This window comes from Amphiura filiformis, chromosome 4 (assembly GCF_039555335.1).
Source record: "Amphiura filiformis chromosome 4, Afil_fr2py, whole genome shotgun sequence".
NCBI lineage: Eukaryota > Metazoa > Echinodermata > Ophiuroidea > Amphilepidida > Amphiuridae > Amphiura > Amphiura filiformis.
The window spans coordinates 85,676,621-85,700,876 of NC_092631.1; the positions used below are offsets into that span (position 1 = coordinate 85,676,621).

General features: G+C 36.9%; 1 protein-coding gene and 1 non-coding gene across 2 annotated transcripts; both read right to left on the reverse strand.

Moving 5' to 3' along the window:
- Positions 1-500: 500 nt before the first annotated feature.
- Positions 501-21,543, reverse strand: LOC140151583 (nuclear protein localization protein 4 homolog). Its single transcript, XM_072173979.1, has 16 exons — positions 21,436-21,543; positions 18,399-18,479; positions 17,512-17,624; positions 16,727-16,936; positions 15,423-15,471; positions 14,433-14,527; positions 13,510-13,633; positions 12,988-13,167; positions 11,836-11,922; positions 11,061-11,132; positions 10,648-10,774; positions 9,872-10,032; positions 7,954-8,025; positions 6,008-6,226; positions 4,902-5,013; positions 501-3,952 (listed from the first exon to the last, which is right to left on the reverse strand). Exons 1-16 carry the CDS (start codon positions 21,448-21,450, stop codon positions 3,810-3,812), a joined length of 1,860 nt encoding a protein of 619 aa, XP_072030080.1. The 5' UTR covers positions 21,451-21,543; the 3' UTR covers positions 501-3,809.
- Trnas-aga (transfer RNA serine (anticodon AGA)) lies at positions 7,734-7,807 on the reverse strand. The gene has a single exon. It is a non-coding gene; the product is annotated as a tRNA-Ser (tRNA).
- Positions 21,544-24,256: the final 2,713 nt, after the last annotated feature.

Below are 24,256 nucleotides of genomic sequence, written 5' to 3' on the forward strand. Positions count from 1 at the left end.
AGGACTTGGTCGGCCATTACTGGGTCCCCGGTGCACCTAACTAGTGTTTTGACTGCCCAATTGGGTGGATTAAAACCTGGCAGGCTTAAAAATCGATGTTATATAGTATTGTGCTGTAAACTTTCTCATCATTCTTTTGTCTACGTGTAATAAGGGTGATGGAATGCAGTTTAAAATTCCCGCCAAGGACGCATCATTACACATTTCTGGTGGGATTTACTCAGCGGGGACCCAGTTATAGCTGCTATTGAGGTGCAGGAATGTGTGAAATTGGATTCGTCTATAGGCAATAAATAATACAGGGTACTGCAAATCATTTTGATCCGACACCGATCTATGACCATTGTATAGTTTGTACTACTTATTTTGATATTTCTCTAATACAATATTATTAGCCATCGTGTATCCACATTGAGACTTTCATAACAAATAAACTAAAACAACAATACTTTTATATGTGAATGCAACACTTAACACAGCTTACACAAGTCACACAAATGCAATGTAAACCATATGTAACATAGTTTTATTCATGTCTTAAAGTACTCTGTAACAATTTTCTTAAATATTTGCAAATCATAAGCAATAAAGCATTTCAATAATTTACTATGTCTATACCCATTGATGTAATTAATGACTTTCAATGTAGTAGTTGTAACATATTTGTACAAATTAATCATGCAAATTCAAATTAGCTATATAGTTACAGTGCATGTCATTAAAATGTCAAATCAAATAAAGATGTATCTGTTGTTTTTGATATGCCAGAAGTAGTAACTTTTGCTGTTAATTTTAGTCCAGAATGATGCATACAATATTCTTTGCATTAAGGCTTGTCAAAGGGGAGTATGACTTAGCAGTGTTTTGACTCAAATATTGAGACAAATAAAGCTGACACACAAGAGGAATGGTATGGGTTATATAACAGAGATCCCAAGGTTTGATATAAATCTTTTGTTTTGAGCTATTATTGGCAGTAACTCAAGAACCACAAGACCTATGGAAATATAAATGCAATTACTAGCTTTCTTGACTCATTTCCTATAAATTTGACACAAATTTCACATGTTCAATATTTCCAATTGGAAAATGATTTCTTCAACAGTATAATTATCCATTTCCTGAAATTCAGAAAAATTCTTGCAAAGTTACATTTCTGTATATAACTGCAGTTTAGGCATTTATTACAGTATACTCAGTCCTACAGAATTGTTTGTACCTTTGTAACTAGTCTTCTTCACAGCATCTTGCAAATGGTAGTGAGCTTTGGCAAAAATTGCATTGATCATTTCATAGCGAGCATGTAGAAGAATTCAAATATCACAGATATACTTTTGTAGGTCATGTGGTTCTTGAGTTATGTTGTAAAGAAACTGAAACAACAACACTTTTGTAAAACTTACATAACTCATAAACAACAATAAATCAAGCCCATTTTCAAAGTATATGATTTATACAGCGTTATTTTTCAACGAAATACTGATTTAAATAATGAATTTTTTGGCTGCTTTTTTTTTACCAACAATACCTCGACAATTAAATAGATGGAATTAGACCATACACCATAGAGATGTATGCATTGTTTTTGAAATGCAGTAATTCTTGTTCTTCACTTAAATCTGGAATGATGCATTAAAAGGGAGAATGCAAAGCACATGCTCATTTCATAACACTCTGGGCTAATCCAGTTGAAATCCATACACCCCTTATGGAAGACTTGACTTTGATCTTCTCCCACAACAGGGGCTTTCCCATCCAGGTAACCACATTTGAAATGCAGACTCCCCCCCTGTCAAAGATTATGGTCATGTGTTCAATAGGGGTGTGTATTTCAGCATAGAATAGCTCGTTGCAACTGACTTGTTCTATGATTTCTTTATGGCTATCCACAGTGAAAAGTGCTCCTATATGGAAATGATGGTTTCCAATTTTGACATCCTCGCTTGAAAGTTTATGCATACTGTTATCCCAGAGAAGGTATCTTACCCTTCCCAGAATCCTTTGCAATATGATATCACCTCATTTCATCAAATGACATTCCAATTACTTTGTACATGTTCCCTTTGTTTTAATTTTGAGAATACAGTGGTTAATTATAAACATGGGTCAATATATTTTGCAAGATCTGGATGCGCTCTGTTCATTGAGGTACATTTCGTCATTATCGACACGTTTCACTGGATATCAGATCAGTACAGGAAATAAAATGCATCATGGGAAGTGTGAGATATCTTCTCTGCTATTACCCTACCTTCATGTTAAATTTCAGGTTTCCTCATTTCGCATTTGATGCTTGCAGGGTTAATTCACACATTTTATGCTTCTTCCAAAAATACCAATTTTATTGGGTGTTCTGGTTTATAATGAGCAAATCACTGATTGTCCTTTCAATGTCTACTAAACTTTTAACTCATGGAATATCAAGTTGCAACACCATGACCTGCCCTGGAGATACATCTAGCATCACTCATCATCAAGTGTTTACAAAGGTAACAGTATTTGCTGAAACGTACACAAGTGCATTATCTGGATCAGATACAACAAACCTTATTTACTTTATCCATCCTGATGAATATGTTCTACCAAAAACCTTTAACGGTTTGTGTGCTAGCCAAAGGCTTCAAGATAAAAAGTTTTGAGATATTTTCTCCATATATCAAAGGCCATCTCAAGAACAACAATTCTCAATTTTTTTTGAATTTTTAAAGAAAATTTGGACCTTGTCATCTGCAGCCAAATTCGCGTAGAGAGTATTTACTGCCTCCTAAAATTGCCCCAAGTGTTCTCTCTCTATGCAAATGTGATTATATTACCAAAAATGGAATTTCTATGAAAGTATGCTATTTCAGAGTTATAATGAGTTATACAATTTACCGGTTCTTTGAACACATCTTGCACGTTATTTTTTCAAAGCACTTCTTAAAAACTACTTCAGATATTTTGAGTAATTCTTGGCCAAGGTGGAACACTCGGTAGGCTCGTAGCTCTGTGATAAACACATGCACGTATAATGTGCACCAGAAGATTGCACCTTACTTTAGTATGCTACATTTACGCAACAGGCTGAACCACCATGTCCAAGAATATCTCTAGCCATCATGACGGTCAAAGTTGACAATGGGTTAGTCCATACACCTCCTATGGAAGACATGACCTTAATATCCCACACAGGGAATGTAGATTTCAAAAGGAGTCACCCAATCAGGTAATTCCATTTGAAATTCATACTCTTTGTATGGAAGATTACGGTTAGCAACTATTTTAAACTGTTGCAATTTGGTAGTTCACAGCATCTTGCGAATGGTAGTGAGCTTTGACAAAAATTGTATTGATCATTTCATAGCGAATGTGTAGAAGTATTCAAATATCACAGATATACTTTTGTAGGCCCTCTGGTTGTAAAGAGGGCTGAAACAATACTTTTGTAAAACGTACATAACTCATTAACAACAATAAATCAAGCAAGTTTTCAAAGTATAAGATTTGTAGAATGAACTTTGCAAAACATCAAAGTGTTATTTTTCAATAATATATTGATTTAGATAATGAAAAACGACACCATTGACACCTTTTAACAGAGTTAATGTGTATACTGCATGAATACAGTAGTGAGGTTCGGACTGACTGTTGAACACGTAATAAAATATTTGTACCTCATTCACTAAACAAGCCCAGTAGCATCGCATGACCCTGGCATGACCTCATTCTTTATCATGCAATAAATAGGGTGGGAACACACATCTGGAAGTGTGAAAGGATCGTCCATTCTAGTAAACTTAACATGACAATTAGACTATTTAGTTGCCTAGTTATTTGGGGTTTTCGCATATTTCACACAATGCCCTATCCCCTGAGTTGATATATGTACAATGATTGCATGTCCAGTTAGGCCCAGCTGATACGGGGCCTGGCGCTGAGAAGCCCGATGCGCCACCTAGAGTAGGACTGGGTGCTGAAATGAAAAAGAAAGGAAATAAAAGAGTAAGTCAAACAAATATGTTCAAAAAAGTTGCTTCTATACACACTGTCACATGGGAATGATTTTAACACCATTTAAATAGCAATTTTTATGTTCATTTACATTTGTTCCTGCACATCAGGTAAATTGTGCATATTACAAGAGAATTGAACTATTCTTGAGAAGTTGTCTGAGCAAGCTTTTGCAATGATGGCTAGAGGTGTTATCAACACATGATTTCTAATTCAACACTTCGTCTGGGAAAAAATATGACAATCGACACGTGTCGACACTCGTAATGAGATCTAAAATGCTCAAAAACAGTCAATAGATAAGCTTAAAATCATGCCGATATGAGTTGCGATCACAGACTTCTGGTGTAAACATGCTTCTACTTCCAGGTTTGGGTCAACTTCGGGAGGCAATTTTTTTACTTTCCGATGAAAACATGATTGTACGGTAAGCTTATTTGGAGAAAATAGCATGGAAATTTCATTTTTTGTCTTTTTGATGTGTGTCGTAAAGTGTCAAAAAGGGAAAGTTTATTTTGACATGTCGGATTTAGGGTATGTCGACAATAATACAACAATCGACAACACCTTTAATGATGGCAAAATTGTCCTGCCATTTCTTAGTATATTTTGTTCTGGTTTGAGCGTGAGGTATACCACTCTTCCTACATCAGGGGCTCTTAATTTCAACTGGAGGGACAAAAATATTTAAAAGGTGCCTGCATGAGGGCCAAGTTCACCTGCTTTTATTATGTTGCCATACATATTTTAGAGTAATTCAAGGGCCAAAAACAATTGGTTTGCAGCCCAGAATTGGCCTATGGGCCGCCAAGTGAGAACCTGTCCTACATGAATCCACACTATCAACATATCCATGTGACCATAATAAACTTATCAACATTCTCTTATTTAACATACACCATAATGCATACCTTGCGCTTCTAAGAAGTGTTCTATAGTTGCCCACTGTTCACTTTTAGACCAAGCTCTAGCTAATTCAACGTCACCAGATCTGATTGCTTCAAGTAAGGAGTCCATGTGATCCTGAAAAATGTTGGAAAAGAAACTCTGTTGAAATTCTACACAACAAATATTTCAGTTTGCTTAGGGGTGAAACCTCTCAACCGGTTGTCGACAGGCAGTTCCGTCTGGTTGGAGCTGCTTTCTATTGTTCTAAACAATGGAACACGGTTCAACCGCCGGTCGAGTTTTGATTTCATCCCTTACCAATCTCATAACCACCAAACTATGTGTAGGGGTGTGGTTGCAATTCTTCATGTTAACCATTAATAATGCAAACACTAAATCGCATCATTTAAAATGGCTTAGTTCTGTAACTGTTATTCAACAATTATAATTTAAAAGTTCACCTCAAGTTAAGGAGATTTTTTTGTACTTAACACATACAGCGTGGGTCAAAATGATCTATTTTACTGGCAACTTGAAACAACCTGTTCTTATGATACAGTATTTTTGCAGAAATCTGTTATGCTGGTTTCTTTGCATCATTTCCTTTCTGAAAACGTATACTTTTATATACATCTAATTATTGAATTTAGAGATACAATAAAAAACAGTATCTGAATTACTGACTCGAGGAAGGTATACAGACTATATCATATCCTGCAATGTTCATATGATTTGATTTTTGTCAAGTTGGGTACAGGTCATTGTAATTAAAATTGACACAACTTGATATTTCTTTTTGGTATAATGACAGCCTCAGTGACAGTTCAGATTGGATTAAGCACTTCCTTTCTCTTGACCCAAAGGCTGACAGTAAAATTGTAGTTAACTTGATTGTTGGGAGTGGCCTTCTTTTCCTTGTTCTTTGTCTTCAAATCTGTTTCTTACTTCTCTTTCCATATAGACTAGCATGCTTTATATAGGCTTTTTAGCCTGGCTTGAGCATTTTGTTTGAGTCTGGTCCCATCAGGACCCAAGCGTGTCTCCACACAAACAAACCAACAAATAAACTGGAGTCCATCTGGCAACCCAGACTTGTATTATTGACCCAAAGCAAACACACATGACCTACCCTGAGTGGTAACATATCCATGGTAGCTAAGAACACAAGTAGGTGGAAGTCTGACATGGCTTCAAGAAATCTGTCCTCTTGGAACTGCTTCATATAGGTTGCTACTGCATTGATGTCTTGTAGTTCACCTAACTCGGCCCTGTTTTCTACAGGAAAATGCTTCATGTCTGGTCTGTCATTGAATGAGTAGATAGGATCTTTGGAGAAGGCACAAGGCACCTAGATAAGAGGTAAACAAATACACAATGTGATTAAACATCAACTTTAAATTTGGCATGGATTTAATTACCGTAATGCACCACACAGAATATCATCACAGATGCAATATTTCCCCATTCTGAATCAACTGATGATAGACCGCATATGTGACATGACCTGCTATCACAAAATGAGCGTAATGTCACAAGTTGGTAGTTTTGAAACATCCTGGCTGCTGTCCTTCCAAAATGGCCCATTGTGCCTCCATTCACAAAAGACATACAGGAATACTACTGGCTTGAACAGGTGTACATAAATCAATGAATACTAACACAGCAGCCAGGGTGTCTCAAAACTACCAACTTGCGACTTTAGCTCATTTTGTGGTGGCAGGTCACATATGGTTTATATTTTTGTTCAGCCATGGTGTGATATGGCATACAAAACAATACAAAATCCTATTATAATTAGGGATTCAATCATGTTTCACCGTTGTTCATGAACAACGGTGAAACATGATTGAATTCCTTTCAACAACGAAACAAGCTAAATGTCTAATTCACATGATTCTTTCATTCGGAATCTCCGTTTGTCATTGCCACTCAACCTTTAAACAAAAAGATTGTGGTATTTGTCTGTTGATATCAGCAATAAAACTAAAGAATAAAGTGGTAATATTTAGCTGCTACCGCCAACATAAGTTCATGTTTACACATAATGTTCCAGGCATGATGAATTGTACGCGCTCATGCGTAATGTGTTCGCGTATACGCTACTAAACTGTGGATTCATCACGGATTAATAACGGTTGGCTCCTGTACAAAGGTATAGGAAGAGTTGTTGAATTATAGTAATCACTTTCAGACTAATTTTCACAAAATTGTGCATCTGACCACATTATTTTATTACAGGCTGTGTCAACATGATTGACACCAATTAGTTTCCATCGTTTACGGACCAGACTGCCACACCAAAGTAGCCCCTTGTTATGAAAGGGCATAAAACTTCAAATTTTGGTCATTCCAAGACAATCCAATATTGCATTTGAAAGAAGTGCTCAGGCTTTGCAATAAACATCAAAACTGGTGGGTACCAATTATTTTGATAGAGTCTGTATAATTTTACAAAATTTATAGAATCATCTTATCAAAGACATGCACAAATTCTGGTTCTGAAACTGGATTTGTTACAACATGTCAAATTTTGGCTTCACCCTGATTTATTTGAAAACAGTTGAAAATAGCCAGTAACCCCCCCCCCTCTCATCCTCTTGGCCCAGTCATGCTTTACAAAAACTCTCTTTATAATCTTTATGCAAATCATTCATTCAACCTATTCATTGTCCCTCATTTATCAGCGAAAATGTATTTTGAGCATAAATGACCACATATCTTTCAGTATTCCTTCCACATAACATATATCTCATGCTGAAAGTTATTATACTTAGTTCTTTGTGTTAATAGGATGAACAAATTTTAATCTTTCCCCAGAGTAGCCAGTGCACATAAACATTGGAAAAAAAAACCAGTGTATCCTGCCGGATTCGAACCGGCGACCTTCATAATTCTAGAACGATGCTCTAACCAACTGAGCTAAAGAGGCACTTTGGAGAAGAGCAGAAGATGTAAATCTATAGGTATTAGGTTAGAATGGTGTTTGTCTCATTCCTAGCGGAAGGCATCATAACTACATATTTATAAATATCATCTCATGCTGCTTTTCCAACTGAAATGTTAAGACATACTTACATCAACTAGTAAAAATTCTACAGGCAGGGGTCTGGCAAGAGATTTTGATTTATTACCATATTCATCCACCTCCTATAAAAGGAAAGGAAATTAAAGTAAGATGAGTGAAAGACTTATTACTACCTACAGTGCATAACTCAAATAATAATACAAGAACAAAACTCACTGCAAACACACACACAAACAACCCTGCCAGTCTTATTCATGAAATGCAACCATTTTTTGGTTATTTGAAGCCATTTTCTTCCGCTAAAAATACTACAATATGAATACACATTACTTTCATTTATCACCATTCATCTATTTATGAATAATAACAGTTGCTTGAACAGGTCAAAGGAGGCATTTCACTTGTTAAATAATCTTTGAAACATATTTGAAAACATTTTTCTTCTTCAGCCTCATATACACGAAAATGTAATCTTTCTAGATTTTTTGAATTAGGAAAATATATGTGGTAAAATTGCTCCCCAAACGAAATGTGCATGCTCTACAGCAATGTTCTGCTGTCTACTGACGTATGAGTCAGGGAAACAAAGAGCACCCTTGTATGAGATACATATACTTACTGAGTAGAAGACATCAGGGACATACTGTTCACTGGTAGACTCTCTGACATAACCCAGTTATCTAATAGACTGGCATTATACTTAGTGAGTAGAAGACATCGAGGACATACTGTTCACTGGTAGACTCTCTGACATAACCCAGTTATCTAATAGACTGGCATTATACTTAGTGAGTAGAAGACATCAGGGACATACTGTTCACTGGTAGACTCTCTGACATAACCCAGTTATCTAATAGATTGTCATTATACTTACTGAGTAGAAGACATCAGGGACATACTGTTCACTGGTAGACTCTCTGACATAACCCAGTTATCTAATAGACTGGCATTATACTTAGTGAGTAGAAGACATCGAGGACATACTGTTCACTGGTAGACTCTCTGACATAACCCAGTTATCTAATAGATTGGCATTATACTTACTGAGTAGAAGACATCAGGGACATACTGTTCACTGGTAGACTCTCTGACATAACCCAGTTATCTAATAGATTGGCATATACTTACTGAGTAGAAGACATCAGGGACATACTGTTCACTGGTAGACTCTCTGACATAACCCAGTTATCTAATAGATAGGCATATACTTACTGAGTAGAAGACATCAGGGACATACTGTTCACTGGTAGACTCTCTGACATAACCCAGTTATCTAATAGATAGGCATATACTTACTGAGTAGAAGACATCAGGGACATACTGTTCACTGGTAGACTCTCTGACATAACCCAGTTATCTAATAGATTGGCATATACTTACTGAGTAGAAGACATCAGGGACATACTGTTCACTGGTAGACTCTCTGACATAACCCAGTTATCCAATATATAGGCATATACTTACTGAGTAAAAGACATCAGGGACATACTGTTCACTGGTAGACTCCCTAACATAACCCAGTTATCTAATAGATAGGCATATACTTACTGAGTAGAAGACATCAGGGACATACTGTTCACTGGTAGACTCTCTGAGATAACCCAGTTATCTAATAGATTGGCATATACTTACTGAGTAGAAGACATCAGGGACATACTGTTCACTGGTAGACTCCCTGACATAACCCAGTTATCTAATAGATAGGCATATACTTACTGAGTAGAAGGCATCAGGGACATACTGTTCACTGGTAGACTCTCTGACATAACCCAGTTATCTAATAGATAGGCATATACTTACTGAGTAGAAGACATCAGGGACATACTGTTCACTGGTAGACTCACTGACACAACCCAGTTATCTAATAGATTGGCATATACTTACTGAGTAGAAGACATCAGGGACATACTGTTCACTGGTAGACTCTCTGACATAACCCAGTTATCTAATATATAGGCATATACTTACTGAGTAAAAGACATCAGGGACATACTGTTCACTGGTAGACTCCCTGACATAACCCAGTTCAGGTGCATCTCTTGTTGGTATGAGGCAGTTATCTCGTACTAATGCCATACACTGATTGGACACCTGGTATGCCTCTGTGTGGATCTGATTGGTCGAATCACCTGCATCAAATCAAATCAACATTAGTAAACTCTTTGACACAGCTCTTAACCATGTTCATCCTCTGTTGGTATACATTGTTTCCACTTCATATATGCCAGCATAAATACAATTTGAGATTTGATATCATATCTCAAATCAAGTGGAATTTGATTTGATACATCACACTGATTTTGCTTAATTCATCACATAGTTCAACCAAATGTTTAGATGTTTCAAAATACCCGAAAAATAAAGGGTAAAATCATTACCCTCAATTACAAATGTCACTTGTCAATTTGCTTGATTCCAAACATGCACAGCTGCTTGTTTATTAGAAAACTTGGTGGCTCTTATGAGAGCTACAGGACTAATAATCTCTTTTTCTTGCAAGAGTGGATGGCAGCAAGAATCAGAGATAGGGAATAGAATTCCCATATGGGGAGTGCAGAGGGAGTTGAAGCTCAACTGCAATGAGTGTGCAGGAAATTTGAGTTTTCCACAACTCCTGTAGTCTTAACAAGAACAAGATATTACTGCATCGGGAATAACTTTGACTTTTTTATTCTCTACTGTACAGTTACTTTATTTGTAGGTAGACAATCATCATTTACAATCACAGCAAAGTATATACTTACCAGTTACGATACATGTGGTAAATTTGGATCCAAAGGTGCCTTCAGCAGCAAGCTTGCATGGGTTACTATGACGATTTTGTAATTCACCTGCCATGATGCATTCTTCTGCACTCAGAAAATGAGCATCCTGAGGGACACACAAATAAAACTGATAAGCTTAAAGGGGTATTTCATGATTTTAGCATCTTTTTTATGGTATTGTTCAATGGGTAGTCAAGAAAATAGCTTATTTCCCAAATTTAACTTGATTCGGACATTGAATTTGCCCCATAGGCTACATTGTATTGTAATTTTTACCAAATGTTCCATTTTATACACTTTTTATTATTTTTGTCTTCTCTTCAAATACAAAAAAAAAAATTCTTGACATAATGGTAATTTTGATTGAATTGAAATAATTGACATGAACTTACCATATTGCGTACATGTTTAACTGTGCCTTTGGTTAGATCATCTGCAACTAAATCTGTAAATATCCAACCAACCTGAAGCAAAAAACAACAAAAACATACAAACATTAAACTTCGGACAACTGGTTGATCTATTGCAATAGAGGCCGTCAGCCTTTTCTGCGGGATCCGCCATCTTGTGGGTACTGCCGTTCTGCATGTCATGCGTTAGACATTATACCCTCGATTATGTTGAAGTCAAGCGTCAACTCCGTACCCACAAGATGGCGATGTTGATGTCACAATGACTACCTCTATAGTAGTATTGGCTTTCATTTATGTTGACATAATCCTTATCATGACATGATATAGTTCTGTGAGATGTCAGCAAAAGATGAGGGAGGTTGGTCTGATCAACAAACCTCATTTCCACTTTCACCATCAAAATGGATATATTGGTATGAATGGAAAGCCTATTATTTTACTTTTTCTCATTGACCCTGTGAAATGTTATGATTGACAGTTGGATTTGGTAAGCAAAATTTTGTCAAAAGTGGGCTAATCCAATTTTATACACATGGTATTTTATGGACCTAGGAGATTATATTTTTGGATCTCACATCATAAGGGATTGAAATATTCTGCATGAAACTCACTCGGTGGAGGGAAGATAATCAATTCAACCAAGAGCATGTTATAAATTTGGGCCATGAAAATGGTTGACAACTTTCATTGTATGCATTATGTGAAAGTGTTGCGATTCCCAATTGCTAAAGGGATACAACACTTGTCAACTTACCTTTCTTAGACCAAGTTTATTTGCTATGTAATCTACTACTTCCGCATGAGGATCTTCATGTAGTTCTAGACTGTTAGCTGTTGATGACTGAAAAAACAAATAACGACAATGTTAGTGATTAATTTTGATTTAGGTAAAACCTCCAAAAGTTTACTTTAGTCACACCACCACATGTTAAGCATGTGATATGAAACATTAAGATACGGATATCAGAGAAGTTCTGCCCTTTTTGACATAATAGCATGTGTAACACAGAGGTAGTGTTCTGATTGGTTAATTGAATCTTGTTGTGCAACATCAGCACCTCAGTCACTGAACAAACTGTGTAGCATTTGAGACCCTAGCATGACTCAGTTCTGTTTGAGCAATAAACATAGCGTGAGCATCACAGTGCCCTGTTTATCATGTCAAAAGACCACAGACATGCCAGAACCATGCAATGCTACACAGCTTGGTAAGCAATAAGGTGTCTATGTTCCAAAGCTTTTCCTGACATGATTTTATCAGCCAATCAAATCCCCACCAGATACTTCTTGTCTACAAGCAAATTGTAGCACCCAAGCAACATCTTGTTTGATAAATAGATTTGTTAATATTATATTCTTTTTAAAATCCAAAACAAATATTATATCACAACAAATACTCAAACAGCGTGTTTATAGTGGGAGCAGATGTGCGGTATTGGCGTATAATTTCTATCCCGTCAGAAATTATCTGGAAACTTGCTCACTATAAACACTAGTAGTATTTGTATGTACCATACATTGATATCCTTCTCAACCGAAGGTTATTGGTGCGAGATATCCTGTATTAACGGAAGTAGCAGCTTCTTCATGATGTGTTGGATGCACGCAGCCTGACACAGGACATTCGGAACACTTCTCACCCCAAAAGTTATCAAAACAGAAGCTACATGTTCGCTGCCATGATCACACTGTTAAACATGCTGTTTATAGCTCGCGCCACAATATTTACACATTCCCCATGTCACCTTGGGGTCATTGCAAATGTACGGTAATGTTAATTGGTACATGATGTGTGCGGTTACTGTTTCTCAAAAACAAACAGCAAGAATTTTGGTATACATAGAAGGAATATTGTACACAATGTACTCAAAACTCACTAAGAGACAATACAAGAAAATATACCCACCTGAGGAGGTTCATAAATAGATGATACTGTTGCTTTAATACCAAGTGGAACATCTTTATGGTGTTCATATTTCCCATATAAGAAGCCAATTCGCTGGTTTCCAGTTTTCCTCCAGTAGTCCAAGAATCGATCGAACATGAAAGGATTCTCAAACATTATATTGTCTACATGTCTGTAAGTCTGAAAAAAAAAATCAAATTTGTAAGAAAATAAAAACGAGCATTTGATGAAAATATTGTTACACCTATTCATGATATAACTTGTCTGCTGTTGCAAACTGTATAATGTGACCAGCGACCACTAATAGGTATAAAAGTAAGCATTGTCACTCGTTGAGATATAAGACAGGCACAGTCCCCTTAAAATAACGTTTATGGTGATATACTGCCATTGCATGTTAGGAAGGTAGTAAAATATCAATAAATAGTTTGAGAAATCATCTGTTATCAGAACTAGCTGACATTACGGCCCTTTGTCATGTATGTCACACATGGTTGAAGCACACAAGGTTGACATACTTACCTGTCTATCAAGAGAGAATGCACTAGGTTGACATTTAGTGCATATACCACCTGGATATGGAGCGTGCTCTGTACAGCCTTCTTTTAGTTTACAGCTAATGTTCTCTAGGAATGCAAATTTACCTCTGTGGAATGAAAAATATTACATATAAAATATGACAAGTAGGATAACTTTGACAATAATCATGCTAATTGTCATAAATAAGTGAGATGGGTAAGAATAAGATGCAAAACTTAAACAATTTAAGAGTCGCCTTAGCAGAATCATCAGTTTAACCATGTTCCATTATTCCAAACTGTAGCATATTTTATAACTAAAGAGATACAGACTATCCGCAAACAGCCAAAGTCCCTGTGCTTTGTATGCTGTGAATTCCTCCATATTCATGAGGGCCAATCATTCTATTGTGCGTGTCTAACAAATCATGTTAGCATTGCATGCCTTTGTGTTACGCAACAGAGCATTGCGTGTCTTTGTGTTTACACGAAGACCATAAACTGTATGGGAGTAAAGTTTGTTCGGCTTATATAAGGCGGAAAAAATAAGACTCATAACACTGTGTATTGATATAGAATGGCGTGCACGATGTTGGGCGCAGCGCTTACGCTAGGTGTGCGTTGCGTAATGCATGACTAGCGCGCGCTTATGTGAATTTATGCGAGCGTGAGTTGGGACTTTATTGACGCACACACTCCGCGCAGTAACAAAAGCCGAATAATTTCCGCCTTATATAAACCAAACAAACTTGAGCAGTTCATACATCGAACTTCATGGAACAACTGGCCGTCATTAATGGGTGATGCTGGGACTTTGGCTGTTTGCGGATAGTCTGTATCTCTTTAGTTTATCCTGTAGAAATTGTCAGCGGTAAGGATTATGAAGCAAGTTTTAAAAACAATTTTGGACCACAACTTAATACTTACTTGTCTACACCACCTGTGAGTTTGCGTAGGTGTGCATGGAATGACAGATGTTTGATTGGAGGATCATTATCCATTAATACCCTCTCATCATATGGCTGTATAAAGAATGAAAAGAAGCATATCTTACAAAAATATAATGAAAGAAGAGGACATACTTGCTTTTGCATTTTTCCTGTTATCCCTAAATGAGGAATCGGGATTCTAACATAACATAACATAACATAACATAACATAATATAACATAACATAACATAACATAACAAGAAGTATTTATATGCGCATTTGCCTAGGGATTCAAGGCGCAAGAGAAAAGAAAACCAAAAATTCAAAAATACAAAAAGCAATGGCAGCGAAAATTATGGAAATAAGTCAGTTTTGATCAATGACTTAAATGAGTCCAGGCTGATGGCATTCTTGATTGTAGATGGTAAGCCATTCCAAAACCTTGGGGCAGTCACTGAAAAGGCTCTATCCCCAGCACATTTCCTGGTGCGAGGAATGATAAAATTAACACTCTCACTGGACCTAGTACTCATAGTATGTATGGAGCTCTTGATCGTGAGACAGTTGGAAATGTACTGAGGAGAGAGGACATTCAGGGACTTGTACACAATCGTGAGTGTCTTGAACTTGATTCTCTCATGAACTGGTAGCCAATGAAGATCTCATAAGAGTGGGCTTACATGATCAGACTTGGGCTTATGATATATCAGCTTGGCACATTTGTTCTGTAATTTCTGTAGTCTAACAATGGCAGCAATTGTAAAATTGATATCTAGATAAAAATTAGATGCTAACATTTTGTTTTACATGATAATCTCATGATCACCTATACCGCTAACGACCAGTAGTCAATGGCAATTGCATCACAACTCAGCTAAGGACTAAAGGTTTCAGTCACAACATTAGTTTGTCCGTCAAAAATAGGTGTGTCTGGTTGACCAGAATCAAGTTAAGTCTTAAATGTTCTTATATGATATTATTACTCACCTCTAATGGGACACAATGTACACATTTGGCATTGGGACCATGGTGACACCTAGAAAATAAAGCACAAACCAATTTATTTGTTAAATCATTGAAGAGAGTATATTACAATGCAACTTGTGCTAGTTTTACAATCAACCTATCACAAATAAATGCTCTCTGATGCAAAATGTACAATGGGCTTTGGAAACCTAGGATTACCTTGATAAACTCTTGGAATAGACAATTAGATAAAAAGGTTTATTTTTCAGGTGGGGGGAGGTTCTTAGTGAAAAGGTGGGTATGGGGATGTGCGCTAGATTGGGGGTGCATTTTCAGCCTTTTTGGTATATCATTGGGTTTCAAATGTCAGAAAACTGGTTTAGAGATGGGTGTATTTATTCCAAAATTTCCCCAAATTCTGGAAAGTGTAGATTGTTCAGCATAATTTATGAACTTTTTTGCCAAACTTGTATCAGTATTTGATAATTTGTTTTTTAAGTTTTATCAATATTCCATGACATGGGTTTATTTGCCCCATGAACAACTAGAAAGATCCTGTTGATGAGGTAGTAACTGAATTTGTTAAGCTTCCTGTATAAGTATGCCTCCACTTCTGTCTTGAAACTAGTGCATTTACTGTGGACGATGGTAGCCTATTCCAGGAATCCACTACACTGTAGCTAATTTTAAACTTGTGGATGTTGAGATGAGCATACTTCTTGTGGATCTGAGGTCCTTGTCCACATCACTCATGGAGAACAGGGTACACTTTAACATATCATTAAGGATGTGCATAATCATTAACACCTGTATTTTAAAGGTACACAATTGTTGGCACGGTCAACTGGCAGGTTTGTGAAGGAATTAAATACCAAAAATTACTAAATGTTTATACTAGGATTTGGGCAGGTAATCTTGTCCTAGATGGTCAGGACATTGGTGAGTTGGACACTTTTATCATCATGCATTATGTTATGCCATAAACTGTAGAGCTTGTGTAATACTTTATGAATAAATCCAGATGTGCTGTTAACTCTTTGTGCCCACAGAAAGAGCGAAGCAGGCGTAATTGATTGAAGTTTGTTGTTTTGTACTCCCGGCAAACATAACGAAAATGATTACACTAAACAACTGGTCTCCAAATGGCACCAACATGATACAAGAATATACCACATTTGTCATGAAAATACCAAACTCACTTTTGGCTCTGCCAATATTTCCATGACTCTTGCTGTATATTTTCATATCACACTCACAGCCATCCAATATTATATAAGTATATTGTACCCAATTTGCTAACTCTCCATCCACTCTCTCTAACTTACAATTGTTCATCTCTTTTCCTGTATATCTTGCCATCCTGTTTAGCCAAGAATTGGTCCACTTCATCTTCTATGACTTGAGGTGCTACAGGTGCTCCTGATGTTGACGGTGTTGGCTCACCTGACCCTCCAATAACAGCAGCTGATGATGATGAGCTGTTACCGCTGTCAGCAACTGATTCATCCGAGAATAAATACAGCATGTCTCCATGTCTACAATGTTAGAAAAAGCACACACAAATAAATAGACAGGTTACAATTAAAGAATTAATATTTTACCCCCTATGCCTATACTATACTAGCAGTTAAAAAAAAAAGTATTTCACATATCTACATCAGGTCGAACAAGCTGAAAACTGGCTACCTGGTGTATTAAACTGGACATTTTCGTGCTTAATTTATTTTCACACTTTTCGCGCACAGGCTGCTACCATGAAAATAAGTAAATTTTAGGAAAACTTAGAAGCGTGAATTGATTAACAGGGGAAACAGTTAAAAATTGGCAAAGTACGAAAAATTAATCGTGGAAAAATGTCCACTTGTACAGTACTGGTGACAAGAGTCAAAGTTAAGTGGCTTTAGGCAAAACTTTTAGCCTAACTGCCACCTCCCAAAAAGATTAGGATAAGAGAACGAATTAGGGTTAGATTTCAAGTTTAGGATGAATGTTTGATACATCAAAATCCATATTAAATTGCATATCAGTACTTAATTTGTTGTTAATTAATCTTGAGAATTTACATGACAAGTGATACTATTAATGATACGTTCTGTGATGAATGACCTACCTGATTTTTGCACTTTTGAGAGTAGATTTACTTGAAGGTTTTAACTGGTTGGTTCTATCTCGATTAACAAAGAGCTGGAACTCACCAACATCTATACCAACTGTCTCAGATACCTGCAAAGAATACACATCATCAGTAATTGGATTTTTTCAAAACTTTTTCAATCCCATTCAGTTCAGTTTTGCAATTTTTAAAAGAGAGTATACACTTTTTAAAATTTCTAGGGATCAACTTTGGTAGTGGTGGTTGTGGCACACTCACTAGTAAATTTTAAAAGGGTGTACACTTTATTGTAAGAATCAACCACAGCTTTAAAACTATAATGCAAAACAATTTTTACTTGTCTCCAGTATCTAGGAAGTTTTTACCTTGGTAACAATTAATTAGGTCAAGGTCAATGTAAGTTGACATTTTGCTGTGTTATCAAGGTTGAAACATCCAAAATAGTGCAAACTATTCTTTATTTGAATTGTACTATCAAAACAAAAATTTTGATATCTTTTTCATAAATCTTTGAACATTTTTGACACCATAGAGTCAAAAATTTGAGCTTTGACTTTGTTGGTGGTATTAGTGAAGAGTGGTACAGAACATACTAGATCTCAGGTATGAATACATTTGCTGAATCCTATAAAAGACTAGAGGAATACATTGGTATAATTTTTCACACAATTTGAGCAAATTTGAAGTTTGATGACCACTAGCACATTTACTGCAAGGGCATCGAAAGTCTAACCCTAAGTCTTTTTGTCATGTGTCATGGTCTAGTACATGTGACTGTGAAGAGTATCTGGGGGGGGGGGACATTTCATGCACACCGGATCGGCCTGAGACAGTGGACTAATACAGACAGATAGCACTCACTATGACTTGGATCATAATCTTACCTTCTGAAAGAATTTGTACAGAGTTGTTCCTACTGGTGCACTCACACGCTTATTGCCCTCAAAGGTCTGTATTCGCACAATCTGTATAAATGAAATGCAAGAAAAAATGTTCCAGACGTTAAGTTTAGAAAATACTTATTCAGTTATAATTACATATAAAAAGAGCACAATATAATAACATGATTGTAAGAATATTAATAACAAAAGAGTTGACAAGTTAAAAAAGTAGAGCTCTACAAAACTTGCTGAAGAGAAGATTTGATGTGAGGAGGACATTTGTATGACTCTTACTTACAAATAATAACAAAACATTACAAGAAATACTATTAAAAAATGTGATTTTCCTTCATTTTTCCTACTGCGATCACACATGTATCCGTGCCAGTAGGCATAAGTATGAATAGGGGTTCATTTAAATCAAATTTCATACACTCCTATATCATAGGCACCGGAGTTTCGCGCGATCGCGCAAAAAATCACGATTTTGGGGGTCCATCGCGATTTTGGTGGTCCATCGTGAATTTTGAGAATTTTGCCAAACACACTACTTTTCAATGTAAATTCACCAATATTCCATTTGATGCAGGCCCAGCGCCTGTTTACGTGAGTCCAGACCAGCACAATATCCTCCCCGGAAGCCCTTCCGTGATATGCAAATGTCCGATTTTTTCCATGACGTGTTACCATGTGTGGTAGTTAATTCTTTACATCGATCGTATGTATGAGTGACGTCATTAATCATATGCATAATTGATTGAGTGAAGAAGGGTAGGATATAAGTCACAGAGCGCACGCGAGATATACGAATCAGTTCATGACAAAAACAACATTTGGACGCCAAAAAAAGTAGTTATGCATTAAAATGTTTATTGTACAGTACAGTAGTAGCTTTTCACATAAAATTTGCATTGTTCACATAATGTATCAACTTCATGGAGAGAAAAACATCGGACTAGCATGTGTGAAATAGGTGCAGAATTCGCATACTTTATTTACTTGAATTGCGTGTGACTTCATCAATGGATACAAAAGTGGTGGAAAACGCATTTTCGCGCTTTTTGACTTGAATTTTCGCGCATTTCGCGCTTTATAAAAACCGCCGCGATTTTGCCGTTTTAAATCGCTGAAACTCCGGTGCCTACTATATCATTATCAAAGCAGTGAACCAGAAAAGCGGTTAGAAAAGTACACGGAACCAGCCCTTAATAATTCTATAACCCCCCCTCTAATATTGGTGTAAAAAATCATAACCCATCTTATTTTTGGTCTAACAATTCTATGAGTCTGGGTGCAATCATCATTGTACTACAATAAAATTAATTCTTAGTCAGTGGGAGTGGTCTACTTTTGACTTTGAAGAATACTTCGCAACGCTTCCATACATGAAGTCAAGCGCGAAGGGATGTGAGTCTAGTGTCTAGTTCGCAAACACATAATCTAATTGGACAATCGCATGATTTTGGGTGCCCTCTATCAGGCCGCAGACGACCCCACGTCATCATGACTCGATGAGTGTTTATAACGTGTAACACGCTTGTAGAGGTACGCGTATGCATCGCGTTGTATGCGTAAACTAGTGCGAAATACTTGCACGCAATAGCAGTACGCGCAATGTGAAGTTGTAAACAAGTTTTAACTGTTTATACGTTCATTTTTAATAAGGGGAGATTTTATGACGGTAACTTAGTTTTTGCGTTAAAAAATAATTTACAGTTATTAGAATAATATAATATTAAGAATGAGAATAAACGATAGGAATTTTCGTTTTTACTATCCTCTACCTATGATAGACGACAGTCACAGGTAGATCCAATATTTTTTTCGTAGTGTGCGCCGCGCCGGCATCCACTACTAGTTCGCAAGGCAAACTTAAAAAAACCGGGCAAAACAGACGTGTCATTTATCGGTATGACATTTTCGTTATTGACGCTGCCCTATTTTAAGTTTGCACAGAAGAGGCAGCTCAGTTTGAGTGCATCGATTTGTCAGTAAAGTACACATATACTCACTCTAAATTGTTCATCAAACTAATCCTGTGTTCCTTATGAAAAGAACCATATGCTGCATTGTATGTACAATCACCAAAAAAGATGAAAACGCATCTAAAAAAAAATTCGCGTGCAAGCTTACGGCACTAAAAATCAAAGTCATAAAGCAGCTAAACAGAGTGACGTCATCGCCTTGCCACAGAGCTGAATGTAACACGTGACACCTGATCATGTGATATTTCATATTTACGGCACTAAAAGTTGAAGTTACATTGGGATTGTGTGCTCCGGAAAACTTATTTTTTTCTGGATTCATAATGGAGTATTAATTACAATTTCAGCCATGCACGTTTAGGTAAGAAGTACAACAACCCGTGTAATTAATATTATGACAAACATGCAGATATTTAAGCTTCTGGAGCCTTGTACTGTTTATTAATTGCTCTAATTGAAATTACGTTGCACTCGCTTTCTGCATACAGATCAACCCATACCGTACCAGCAGAGCTAAGTACGGTATGGGTTCCTCGTACTAATCCACTACTCAAAATATTGGACTGCCTGTACTCGTCTATCACATAAAAACAAAAATTCAAGCTATTGTTTATTCTTTAAGTATTTCTTGGCCAAACTGGAACACTATGAACGCTAGTGGCTCCGTGATAAACACATGGACACACGAATATTATAGCGCGGTGCCGCGGTATCATACAGAAGAAAGCATGATGATACACGACTGTCACGTCACGGGCGGCACACACACACCTTACATTGCGTACACATAGCTTATAACGCTACATGGACGCAACGCGCGTGTTCCAGTCTGGCCAAGAAATACTTAATTTTACTGTACATGTATACATAATGATGGCATAGCCAATATGACATACTGTATGAGTGATGACCACTGTGTGTGGCACTGAATGCTGGAGTGCTGATGGCCTGATGACATGACAAAAATATAAACAAAGAAACAAACGGGTGCATTTTAGAGAAATTATCCACTCAAATTCGGATCTACTTAGCACACACAAAGACCTATTACTTACAATTCCTTCCGACATTTTCAATCCGAGCTCGATGATACACTTTCGAAGAAAACAGCACTTTCAGGGCACTGTTTTGTCGAGTTTATTCTTGATCAGACGGCAGCCATTTGCAAATTGCAATCAATCAACGTCTCGCAAAAACTCGTTGAAGACGAGACACAATAAAAACATTGTAAAAGTAATTAAAACAAATATCTAATTAATTAAAATTTAATAATAAGAAAGTTTGAATATAGATTTACCGATGTTTTTAATCTCAGAGATTTTATTAGGGATTTTAAGTGGAAATTTAACAAAATAAACATCACGTGATCATTAAAGTTCACAACAAAAATGGCCGACGAAGAAACGGGGTCAGCGTCTGCAGCAACGGGAAAATGCAACGAAAGAGAAGAAACAGAGGTTACCAAAGAAGGTGCTTTAATAACCAAATAGTGTATTTCACATATCAAAACAAAGTGCTGTCTTCTCTTCTATCCTAATTCCTTATATATGCAGAAAAAAAAAATAAAACCCCACCCCACTATATGCCACTAGCTTTTTTTAAGTAAGCTTAAAACTTTTAGTTTTCAACATGTACTTCCTTCCTTATACGTGCTTACCTCAAATGGTTGAGTATCAACGCACGGGCTTTACGTGCACAGTTTACCTATGCACGATCCTGGAACCTAGGATTGATTGCAGATATCAGAACCGGGATGATCCCCCTTCTCTTTTCGAATAGCTCTACACTTAACGTGCGCGCACAGGGTTTGACTCTTCCTGTACACAGCCTCCACAGGACGTCCAACAGCTTTATGTGACTTCCGAATCACGGATGAAGCACTTACAGTGATACACTACCTATATCTGCACGTGATAAGCAGTGTATGGGGGCGAGAAGAAATTCTTCAATTAAATTCTGAAATTAAATTTCTGAACTGAATTGAAGGATTTCTGACCATATAGGAACTTTTGGGAGGGAAGAGAATTTTTCACCTAAGCAAGCCCAAGGCTCGAACCCTCATCGATCGTATCTCCCGGCCGGCAGCGCAACGCCTTAACCACTCGGCCATCTCGCCCTCTTCATTGCAGGTTGTATTAAAATAGTGGGAATTCGAATTGAATGAAGGCAGCTTTCAATAGTGGGATGATTTTTTGCGTACACTTAACGATGTACGCTATAGAAAAATTATTAAATTCGTGTACATCGTCGTCATCGTGAAACATTCAACTACGCTTGTTTCTCCGCGACTAATCATGCTAGTAAATATTAAATTTGTGTACATCGTGGAACATTCAATTACGCTTGTTACTCCGCGACTAATCATCCTAATACACAAACGTACAACGCTACTCTGCGCGTCCATATATGCGAGGTTATCTGCATACAACAGCTTACTACGCACAGCCACGCAAAGAGTGTGTTCCAACGATATGTACACAAATTAAATATTTTTCTATTAGTAATACACAAGCGTACAGCGCTACTCTACGCGTCCATATTGCGAGGTTAGGCCAAGAAAAAAAAAATGTTTGCCCTCAAATGAATTTTTACAATTGGGTTGGTCGGTCGGGATTTCTTTCTTTTTTTTAATTACTAGCAAACTCTATTGTTTTTATCAATTAAGGCTCAAAATATGAAAAATCAGACACTTTTGGTGTCAAAATGAATCAACTAACATTACAAAACAACTAAAATGTTGAACACAAGCTCTAAAATACTTTTTTTTTTTTTTGTAAATAGAAAAAAAAAACTTTTCTGATTTCCAAAATTAAGGTCTGTCGGTTGAGGGCAACTTTTCTGATTTCCAAAATTAGGGTCGGTCGGTTGAGGGCAAGCAAATATTTTTTTTTTTTAGCCTTAATATCTGCGTACAACAGCTTACTACGCACAGCCATGTAAAGAGTATGTTCCACGATGTACACAAATTAAGTAATTTTTTCTATACTATTGTGTGCAGGTGTGTGAGTAATGCAGAAGTGAACCCAACCAATTTTTTTCCCTTCTCCTTTTCTCCCTTTTCTCTTCCCTTTTTCTCTTTTTTTTTCCTCTTTCTCTTCTCTTCTTTCCTTGTTTTTTTGGAGGGGCCTGAATCTGTGCCTGCCGTGTGCAGAGAGCCACACCTGCACATGTATGTATCTCGCAGCCAGTTTTGAAAAGAGTAGGGTGTTAACCCCCGACTGTTCTCAACCCGTCCCGGTGTTCATCAAATGGACTCCAATGGAATAAAGCTTCAACAGCTTTCTTGGGTTATATCCAGGATTTTCAACCCCCCCCCCCCAAAAAAAATTGGTTAGCACCAAGGCTTATACATTGTATTAAGGTTAGCCGAGAGTTTTCATGCGCTTGATTTCAGAGGGCGTAAGTTCATAACAGAAACAGCCATGCAGAAAATGAACAAGCGTGCGGGACGTAGGCCTACTTACAATAGAATATCGATCCACGGTCAAGACATGAAAAGGCTATGAAACTTGGCTTAGCTCGTGCCCGGAGCTCGGATGCCGGGGGTGGCACAAGCCGTTTTCGCAATTTTCACAAGGATTTTATAAATTTTAAAATTGATTGGGGGCACCGTCAAGCTACGCCCTGGAAAATGTGTTGATTTTGAATTTATAGCCTTGATATCTTTGATGAAATCAATGCTGCTATTCCCCTGATTACAATGTAAGGGTAGGCAACAACAACAATATCAAAAAGCAATTATTTGTAAATCGAATTTGGGATGAAAATCAACAAGACAGACTTACCAGGCCTACAAATTTCTGAATTATATAAAGTGAAAAACAATCAATCACGATTCACTGCACTCAGCGAATCAATCAAATAAAACTAAAAAGA

Excerpts from the sequence above, each read along its gene's own strand:
- LOC140151583 (XM_072173979.1), bottom strand. Across the intron at positions 16,937-17,511 it reads CTCAAAAGTGCAAAAATCAG|ACATGGAGACATGCTGTATT; the intron begins GTAGGTCATTCA and ends CTAACATTGTAG. Across the intron at positions 14,528-15,422 it reads TACATTGTGTCCCATTAGAG|CCATATGATGAGAGGGTATT; the intron begins GTGAGTAATAAT and ends TTCTTTATACAG.